The 11,243-nt window shown below is 41.0% G+C and overlaps 1 protein-coding gene across 6 annotated transcripts in view; it reads left to right on the plus strand.

The window, feature by feature from the left end:
- The window catches only part of LOC147010053 (uncharacterized), a 301,523-nt gene that overhangs the window by 80,521 nt on the left and 209,759 nt on the right, over nucleotides 1-11,243 (plus strand). For 2 of the 6 annotated variants that reach the window (XM_085863066.1, XM_085863068.1), the window contains 2 exons: nucleotides 2,179-2,421; nucleotides 6,682-10,026. The exons of 2 other annotated variants lie outside the window; for them this stretch is intronic. In XM_085863066.1, coding sequence (XP_085719192.1) covers nucleotides 2,179-2,421; nucleotides 6,682-9,095 — 2,657 coding nt within the window. In that variant the 3' untranslated portion in view covers nucleotides 9,096-10,026. Of the gene's footprint in view, nucleotides 1-2,178; nucleotides 2,422-6,681; nucleotides 10,027-11,243 lie in introns of those variants that run through there. 2 more of the 6 variants (XM_085863067.1, XM_085863069.1) reach the window with 2 other exon arrangements.

Below are 11,243 nucleotides of genomic sequence, written 5' to 3' on the forward strand. Positions count from 1 at the left end.
ACACACACACACACACACACACACACACACACACACACACACACACACACACACACACACACACACACACACACCTCATATACGTATGTAGGTATATCTCGATTATAATATCAAGCTTGCACACTAAAAACTCGGCTCGCCGTCACACGATCCCTATGAAATTGCTGTGGCACTGAGCGGACATGCCAACAATGTTTGGGAAGTCTTGGCGTTCCATAGTACCACTTGCGTTTTGCACAATGCATATTTTTGTCATTCCCCGTGTACGGTCTGTCGTCTGCTCCCAGCTATGTTGTACTGCTATCCCGGGCATGTGCACAGGTATCGCTAGTTTATATACATATATATATATATATATATATATATATGTATGTTTGTATATATTAATATATATATATATATGTATGTTTGTATATATTAATATATATATATATATATATATATATATATATATATATATATATATATATATATATATATATATATACATATACATGTATACAACTTCTTATTCTTATTCTTATTCTTATTCTTCTTATTCTTCTTCTTCTTCCCCCCGTTTGGGGTCGCCACAGCGGATCATCAGTTATGATCCGCATCATGATTTGGCACAGGTTTTACGCCGGATGCCCTTCCTGACGCAACCCTGGTCACCTCTTACGACACAGGGATATGGTACACCTATTCTAACCGGGGCATACACCGGGCCCAGTACACTGGTACTCACTTCGCCGACCTCAGAAGGATGACAGGCTGAGTCAACCTCCTGGTGTGTATTAATTCAAGCGGCCAACGGGGCTTGAACTCAGGACCTTTTGGATCCCAAGTCGCTACCCTCACCACAATGCCAACACCAGGCTTATTTTTATATAATATATATATATATATATATATATATGTATGTATACATGTGTATTTATGTATATAAAGTTTTTAAAGGCTTTGGTATGACTTGGCAGGGGTGTGAACCTATTGGCCTCCCAGACTCGGAGCAGACACTCTTACCATTACACTGCAGGGATTATTTACAATGTATCCTGGGAAAAGCAGAGACAGGAAGCGATAAATACGGAACCAACCTTCGGTCAATGGTAACAGAGAGGGATGGAAGGAATAGACAATCTTATGTACAATAATCAGAAATAATCTGGTATGGTGCCAAAATACCAGACTGAAATTGCCTTCTGGGAAAGGGAACACTGTGAGGACTTTACACAAACATGAGCTGGTCTTTGGCTGGTATCGTGCAGGTTGGCATTGCACAGGGCGAAGTGCAACACAGGCAGAAGAACGGTGATCATCAGAGTCATTGATGGCAAAATGGCAATGGCATTGAGAAGTGATCTCTCCAAAAACGGTTCTTCATTTGGAACGATGAAACGCAGACAGATGTTATCTCCAATGAGTGAAAAAGTGAACTCGATTTGAATCTGCCACACGCCTGTGCGACCATAGCCTTTTCCTCCTCTGAGAATGCATTCCTGGGTGGTACATCCCATTATTGGCCGCCCACGGTATGTGGGCAGTGCAATCTTCCGGGCTGTCCTGTCCTGCTGGGCGGTCCCTTCAAAATCATTCCACCCTTGGCCAGGGTTCCGCAGCTTATAATAACGCCATGCCTTACGCTCTGCTGGCCAAACAGGTCATGATGGTCATTCCATTTCCAGTGTGTAACGGTTTACATTTGTCTTTTGTGCCCAAATCCTTGACCTGGCCATGCCTGCACAGGAGGTCTTACACAATACAACCATACCCTATTATAATCCATAAAGGATGCTCATTGTCCCGTGAGTGTGTGCATTCCATATGACTTCCTCTGACAGATATGGAATACAAATGTAAAGCTAACCTACTCAAACACACGGTCCAAGCTATTCTTGATACAATATATGTACGTATCCCCCACACCACCCCCTTCCACGGAACAATATATATGGACAAAGAACATTGAAGCTTTCATTTATTTCATACTTTTTCACCTTCCCCCACACTTGTGTACCTCATCATACTTGCAAAGGTCAGTGTCACACAAAAATATGTCAACTGACTTCCAGACAAGGTCGTTAATAAAGTGTAAATCTCATCAGCCACTGCTTTTTAAAATGCATCCCATAGTGATGATGCTTTTTTACATCCCCGTGATCAGCATCTTTACTTTTTCCTATTTGTAATCTTCAGAGAGATCGACGCCGATCTTCAGCATGTTGTCTTCCACCAAGAATAGCTGGACATTCAGCAATACATCTTTGCAGCAACACAAGAAGAGCTGCTCGGAAAATACGAAGAATTTTAACCAGAAACGTAGTCGTGGACAGATACACGCTCAGAGCCACACTTGTAAAAAGATACACAAGTGCACAGTGTGCAACAAATCATTTGGTTCAATATCAACGTACCAGTTACACATGAGGATCCATTCGGGTGAGATGTTCAAGTGTCATGTATGTTCTAAGTTATTCCATTTCACCTCAGTGTATCATAATCACATGAGCATCCATCGTGATAAAAGGTCTTATACATGTCGTGTTTGCAATAAGTCATTAATTTGGAAGTCATTGTACTTGGCACACGTGAGGACTCACACAGGGGAGGAGCTGTACAATTGCAGTGTGTGCAATAAATCATTCAGTCAGAACTCATCCAAACAGGCACACATGAGCATTCATACCAGAGAGAAGCCAGTTCAGTGCCATTTATGTGATAAGTTATTCCGTGACAAATCAACCTACCAGAATCATGTGAGAATCCATACTGATGAAAAGCTGTACAAGTGCAGTACATGCACTAAATCATTTATTAACCACTTAAACTATCAGACACACTTGAGGACTCACACTGCGGAGAAGCCGCATCAGTGTAATGTGTGCCAGAAATCGTTCAGCAATATCTCAGCCAGCCGGGTACACATGAGGATCCACACAGGGGAGAAGCCATACAAGTGCACTTTGTGCAATAAATCATTCAGTCAAATTTCTTCCCACAAGCTACACTTGAGGATACATACTGGGGTGAAGCCGTATAAGTGCACTCTTTGCAATAAATCGTTTATTCAGAATTCAATCCTCCAGAGACACATGAGAATACATACTGGAGAAAAGCCGTACACATGCATTTTGTGCAATAAATCGTTTGGTCGTATCTCTGGCCGCAAGGTACACATGAAGTCTCACACTGGGGAGAAGCCATATGAGTGCACTTCTTGCAATAAATCATTTATTCAGAAATCAAACTACCAAGTACATGTCAGGATTCACACTGGAGAGAAGCCCTTCAAGTGCAGTATCTGTAATGCATTATTCAGATATAATTCAACATATCGGAATCATATGAAGATCCACACAGGTGAAAAGCGATACAAGTGCATTACGTGTACTAAGTCGTTTATTCAGTACACAAACTGCCAGGCACATATGAGGACACACACTGGAGAAAAGCCGTACACGTGCAGTGTGTGTAATAAATCGTTCAGGAGCATCTCAGCCCGCCAGGGACACATGAGGACCCACACAAGGGAAAAGTAAGCTCCGACAAACCAACTTACCCACAGCCTGTAGAGATTACCAAAATGACTTTGATAGTGTCCCACATTCATGGATTATAAAATGCATGCAAGTGTACAAAATTGATCCCTAAATAGTCACACTGATTAAGAAAGCAATGACGCTCTGGAACACAATGCTGATACTACCTTACATGGAAGGAAAGATTGAAATGCCAGGAGTAAAGATATGATGTGGTATCTTACAGGGTTACAGTCTCCCCCCCCCCTCCTGTTTTGTCTGGCTCTGAACCCACTGAGTAACCTCATCGATGAACAAGGACACAGGTACGATCTGACATGCAACAGGAAATTGATGAAAGAAACAAGAAAGGCGACACACCTACTGTACATGGATGATCTAAAACTCTTCGCACTGAATGATGAGAGCGTGGCAACTAAAACTAGTAAAGTAGTACTCTGAGGACATTGGAATGGAGTTTTGTCTTGACAAATGTGCTAAATGCACATTTATACAAGGAAAAATAAAAAGATCAGACAACATCTCAATCAATTAAAGTACAACAATACAGGAACTAGAAAACAAAGCATCCTACAAATACCCTCGGAATAGAAGAAGGCCCACAGGTACAACACAAAAAATGTGTAAAATAATTATCAGCAAAGAGTACCGACGCAGAATATGACTAATTCTGAAGTCATCCTTCTCCCCAAGAAACAGAACCAAAGCTACAAATGAACTTGCAGTTCCGGTATTCCAACATAGCTGTGCAATTATTATAAACTGGCTACAATTGGAGATCAACAATTTAGACACCAAAACAAGGAAACGTCTAACTATTCACAAGGTATTCTACAAAAACCAATGCATACCGAGCTTGTACTTATAATCTGTGGCGATGCTCACCATAACAGTCAGGAGGTGTTTCTGATGTTTAAAGAACAAATGTGGTCATCATTGGTTAGATATTTATCGGTATGCCGTCCTGATGGGGGCAAATAAGCCTGAAATCCAGATAGGTGGCTCTGTTTGATGTTTAACTGATGTTGACCATGTAATCTTTGTCTGTTTGACAGTCACCGGGCTGAGGCTTCTGGGTTGGAGGTGATGCTTTGGTGTAGGACTGTGTGCAATGAGGATTGGGGGAGTGCTCCTCACACTCCACATGTTTTGATATATATATATATATATATATATATATATATATATATATATATATATATATATATATATATATATATATATATAGATATAGATATAGATATAGATAGAGAGAGATCAGGTGCAGTTTGTACTGATTGGAATCAAGTTCTGTCCACACTGATCTTGATAGAGAAGAGTTTATTGCTCATCAGAAGACATGTGCACATGGAGAGAGAGAGAGAGAGAGAGAGAGAGAGAGAGAGAGAGAGAGAGAGAGAGAGAGAGAGAGAGAGAGAGAGAGAGAGACAGAGACAGAGACAGAGAGAGAGAGAGAGAGAGAGAGAGAGAGAGAGAGAGAGAGAGAGAGAGAGAGAGAGAGAGACAGACAGACAGACAGACAGACAGACAGACAGACAGACAGACACAGACACACAGAGAGACAGACAAATAATACACACAGTAGTTGGTCCAACCCAGCTCTGGCAAGCTCAGTTTAGCTTCGTCTTGTATACAATTTTACGCTGCTCCTTGTGTGACCACCTGTTAACATGATTCACCCTGTTCCCATCATCAGCTTCTATTAAGAGGCTAAAGCTCAGGAGTATTTTCCCCTGTTCCCATCATCAACTTTACTGGGAGACTAAAGCTCAAAGCTATTCTCTTCCGTTCCCATCATCAATTTCTATTTAGGAGACCAGAGCCTGCGACTATTCTTTCCCTCGTGGCTCTGAAACTATTTCTCATTGATTGACAGCAAGGCCTGTTCTTGCCATTATCCCACTAAAGTAGAACTAGCGCAAGGCGAGGTCACTTCTTTTTTAGAGCTATGACATTCCGCCTTTGTTCTGTTCCTTGGATGGCAAAAACAGCTGTTAACTGTGTGAGCAGCACTGTGATTGATCACATGCCTTTGGTGTTCCTTTAGCTTGGCAACAGCAGCTGCTAAGTCTATTTTGCAACACAGGAAATGACAAGGCTTTTTGATTTTCTTTTAGACTGGCCAAGGCAAAGGAGGTTTTAACAAGAATGGCTGCTTGCAGGTTGGGACATATGCAGTATATCCATATATATATATATATATATCTTCTTCTTCTTCTTTCGGCTGCTCCCTTTCGGGGTCGCCACAGCGGATCATCCGTATGATCCGCATAGTGATTTGGCACATGTTTTACGCCGGATGCCCTTCCTAACGCAACCCTGGTCACCTCTTACAACACAGGGATAAGGTACACCTATTTTAACCAGGGTATACACCGGCCCAGTACACTGGTACTCATTTCGCTGACCTCGGAAGGATGACAGGCTGAGTCAACCCCCTGGTGTATTAATTCAGTGGCCCAACGGGGCTTGAACTCAGGACCTTTTGGATCCCAAGCCGCTGCCCTAACCACTGCGCCAACACCAGGATATATATGTGTGTGTGTGTGTGTGTATATATATATATATATATATATATATATATATATATATATATATATATATATATATATATATATATATATATATATATATATATATATATATATATATATATATATATATATATATATATATATATATATATATATATATGGCGCGATGAGGAGTGATGGAAGCGACACATCGGCTTTTTTGGAGTTAATGCCATAAAGCACTATTTTAACCCTTCCCCTATCATCCGAGCACGTCCCTTACACCAAAACTCCACCCGAAATAGGGCTGAAAGTCTCGCAAAAAAAAATTTCACAAGCGCTGTCTCGCCAGCCACGTCTGGCTGGATGCTAGTCCGAGCAGGAATGTTGTAAGCGCCTGCGGCAATCTTCCTTGGTGGGAGGCGGCGTGGTGCAGCGTGCCGCACCCCCACGCTTCCCACCACAGTTGCCAGCTCAACCGAGCGTAAGGCAATGTTTATCCAGGAGAAAACTTTATTGTTTTTATTGTTATAATGCCATTATTGTTACTATTATTTTTTATATGTTTCACTTGAATTATTAGCATTGTTTTTTTAATGTTTGTCAGTGGTATCTGTCTTTATTGGCATTTCGTTTGCAATCCCTAGAAAATACACCATGGTTCTGGCATCACTTTCCCGCCGCAACCCAAGCGTACGTCCCACTCCTCCACGACCACGCTCGCTTCATCTTTACGCTTCTTGGATTATCCGTAGTGCAGTGTCTTGTGATCCTTGTAATCAGGGTAATCATGTCTTCCGACAGTGACAATGTTGATAACCCGATTCCTGATCCATCAGTTAGTGCTGATAGCCCAGTAAAGTTTCGTGTTGAACGTTTTTATTCCTCCAAAAGGGCTAAGGTTTATGGGCCAAGGAGGCATGGTGGTGATGGCGCTCGACCTCGTATGATGCTTGGTGAAGGGGACGCACCAGCTAGTGATGATAGCCCTATGAGTGATGACATTAGTGAAGGGCAAAGCAGCAGTGAAAGTGCTGGTGGTGAAGGGGCGAGCCATGAAACTGCTGGTGGTGAAGGGCAGAGCTGTGAGGTTAGTGCTGGTGGTGAAGGGGCGAGCCCTGCACTTTGTGCTGGTGGTGACGTGGCTAGCCGTGAACTAAGTGATGGTGATGAAGGGCCTAGCCATGAAAGTGATGGTGAAGAGGCTAGATGTGATGGTGGTGAAGGGGCTCCACGTGAACGTGACAGTGATGGTGGTGGTGACGCGTGTTCTAGTGATGGTGGTGAACGTCCTAGTGATGGTGATAGGGCTGATTATGAGAGTGAAGGTGATGGTGGTAGACGCCGTGGACGTAGGCGTTCCCGGAAGCCGGAAACGTGGGTGCGCGAGGTAGCCAAGGCCAAGCGTAACCTTGGCCAGGCGTACCACAGCCCTTACACAGGAGACGACGTAAGGGCGCGCGTGCTTGGCACCCCTTGTCGTGACGGGTGTTTTGCCAAGGTTGGGCAGGACCAGGTGAAGGCTATTTTTGCTGGTTTTTGGGCCCTTGGAAATTTTGAGGCCCAAACGAACTACATTATTGGCCATGTCAAACCGAAGGCAATAAAAAGGAAGCGGACTGCCAATCTTGTGAGTCGCCGTAGCACCACCAACCAGTATAGCGTCCACTACCAAGGCACTGATTACCCTATCTGTAAAGAGGGTTTTGCTGCCATGCATGGCATCAGCAAAAGGAAGGTGGAATACGCCTTGTCCACCAAGAAAACGGAGACTGGAACAGCAGAGCCAGACAAACACGGTCGTCAAACGCCGCAAAACAAAATCGCCGGGGACCGCCTAGCGCATGTGCATGAGCACATCAACATGTTGCCGGTGACTTCCAGCCATTACACCAGGGCCAAGAGTCCAAACCGGAAGTACCTGGGGTCAGAGGGCAGCATTCCTCAGTTGTACAGCAAGTACAAAGGGTGGCTGCACCAAGCAAAGCCTGAGCAAGAACCAGTCAACCTCAGGTTCTACAGAACGGTGTTCTCTGAAGAGTATAACATCGGGTTTGAACCTCCCAAAAAGGATGTTTGCACCACCTGTGGTAGGCTGGAGACACTCATCAGCAGGAAAAATGAAGAGGGGTTGGACGCCACTGCTATGCAAGAGGAGCTATGGTTGCACCAAACCCGGTACCGCAGGGCCCGACAGGAACTTCAAATGGCCAAGACCGACCCAGACCCCTTCAGGATGGCCATAGTTATCGACCTGCAGCAGACCCTGCCTTGCCCCCGCCTAACAGTAGGCCAGGCCTACTACAAAAGAAAGCTGTGGGTCTATAACTTTGCCGTCACCAACCTGAAGGACAACAAAACAACATTGTTTGTGTGGGATGAGTCAACAGCAGGGAGAGGATCGTCTGAGGTAGCCAGTTGTATCCTCAGGTGGCTCGACATGACCTTGGGGCATCAGTGTGTGGATGGTAGGATTACACTAAGCATCTTTGCTGACAACTGTGCCGGGCAAAATAAAAACCTCCAGATGGTGCTTATGGGGTTACGAGAGCTGCACAGTCTTCGTCTGGCACGGGTGGAGTTCTCGTTTTTAGTGTCTGGCCACTCCTACCTGCCCTATGATGCAGTGTTTGGTCACATCGAGTTGGAGATCCGGCGCCGCAATATCGTCATGACACCTGAGGAGTACCGCAACATCATCGCTACCTGCGTTACTCCTCCCTACGCTGTCGTCCACATGGTTCGCGAGAACTTCCTGGACGTCAACTTCTTACTCGGCTGTATCACCAAGAGGAAGGTTGCTGGCAGACTCTTCTCCTCAGCCGCCCAGATTGTTGTTGCAGCTGAGTACAAGGAGGGATATCTGCTGAAGCCAGATTATGACACCACGGATGCAGCAGCTACCAAAGTCCGCGTCATGCAAGGCAGGAGGAGATTCTCAGCTGCAGAGTTCAACCTCGCCAGAGAGGACCTCCCACTGAAGTATGCTTCTGAACGGTTGTTGCAGAAGGATAAGGTGGATGATTTGGAGGCCCTCAGACTTCATCAGCCCTACATTTAACCGTTTGTGGTGGGAGGCGTTGGTACGTCTTCAACGCGAGATGCATTCAGGTGACAACCAGTTGTCCGATGCAGAATCAGAGGTTGATGACTCAGACGACATCAACCTCGATTATGTCGCCATGGGAGGTCCTGCCTCTCTCCCATAACGACGTACCAACACCCTCCTAGGCCTGCCTACTTTTGACGACCTCTGCATGACAAGGACGACAGATTATTAATAATTGCTACAGCTGTTAGTCAACGCACTGCTCCCTGACGACGTGAGTTTGATAATAATGTTTTTGTCTTATTAATAACTTTGTTTACTCTGATCATTGCTTCCATTATTGTCATGCTATTGTGTTTTACGTTTTACTGTGTTGTCACCATTATTACCATTCTTCTCGTAACTATAACTAGTTTTGGCACGACCACAACACACAGTTACCCTTCCATGACCAGTAATAATAGGTTTTTGGTATTGTACTTCACTACAATAATGCAACAATAGTGCTTAGGATTAAAAACACAACAGTGGAACAGTTTAAAAAAAATTTTTACTCCATTTTTATCATGATTGCCATTATTCTCATTTTGACAATCATAACACACAGTTACTCTTCCATGACCACTAATTATAATTATCGGTTTTTGGTATTGTACTTCACTACAATCATGGAAAATAGTGCTTTGGTTAACATGTAAACCACCCGTTTATCATGTAAAATTTCGTACCCTACTGTTTTTTTTGTTTTTATTTTTTTTCCTCATTACATGATCAGCTTCGGCTTGAAACAAGGATTCTTGTGGTTTTTAAATGATGTTTCTATCTATAACGATAACAAAATTACAGCGTTTAAAGTTGCGCAAACTTTGACTTGGATTTCTGACGTGTTTAAAAAAATGTCGCTTGCATCACTCCTCCTCACGGGGCCTCATATATATATATATATATATATATATATATATATATATATATATATATATATATATATATATATATATATATATGTATATATATATATATATATATATATATATATGTATATATATATGTATATATATATGTATATATATATGTATATATATATGTATATATATATATATATATATATATATATATATATATATGTATGTATATATGTATATATATATGTATATATATATATATATATATATATGTATGTATATATATATATATATATATATATATACATATATATATATATATATATATATATACATATATATATACATATATATATACATATATATATATGTATATATATATGTATATATATATATATATATATATACATATATATATACATATATATATATGTATATATATATGTATATATATACATATATATATACATATATATATATATATATATATATATATATATATATATATATATATATATATATATATATATATATATATATATATATATATATATATATATATATATATATATATATATATATACAAACGCACACAGCAAGGACGGTTGACAAAGGTGATGTTAGATGACTTCCGATGATCATATGGAAGATGAACTTTCGCAAATTATAGCGAATAGAGCAGAATGTTTCTGAAGTACAACATGTACTACTTTTGATTAAATCCATCAGTAAAGTGACAGCTAAAAATGTCTGGTTGTTCATAAAATATAAACAATCATTTGGTGCACAGCTCGATTTTCCTCCATTTAAAAAGGTTTTCATCTCAACAAATCGTTGCAATGTTTATCTTTTTATTATTGTTCTGATTGTTTTTCTTTTATTGCTTTATTTTATAAGAATTGTTTTTTTTCATTTGAAAAACAAAATGATGTGAATTGGTGATTTCAAAATAATTAATAAAAAACTTTTTTTTTCATAATGTTATTTTTTTTTGTCTTGGTGTTTATTAATATCTCCTTTTTTTGTCTTTGTGTTTATTAATTCCTTGGTTGCATGAAAATTTAAAATGGATAAAATGTTCAGATTATTGTTTTTATGGTTGTTCACCATTTCTTTGGTTTGTCACCCATGAATGATTGAGTGAGTTGGTCAATCAGTCAGTCTGTAAACACTTCAGTCATTATTGATCTCGATCGATCTTCAGTTACACCTTCTTTACTCGACTCATCTTTTAAAACATAAATCTCACATCAACAAA

The sequence above is a fragment of the Eptatretus burgeri genome, chromosome 17, assembly GCF_056783735.1.
Source record: "Eptatretus burgeri isolate ZD-2024b chromosome 17, Ebu_testis_v1, whole genome shotgun sequence".
Lineage (NCBI taxonomy): Eukaryota > Metazoa > Chordata > Myxini > Myxiniformes > Myxinidae > Eptatretus > Eptatretus burgeri.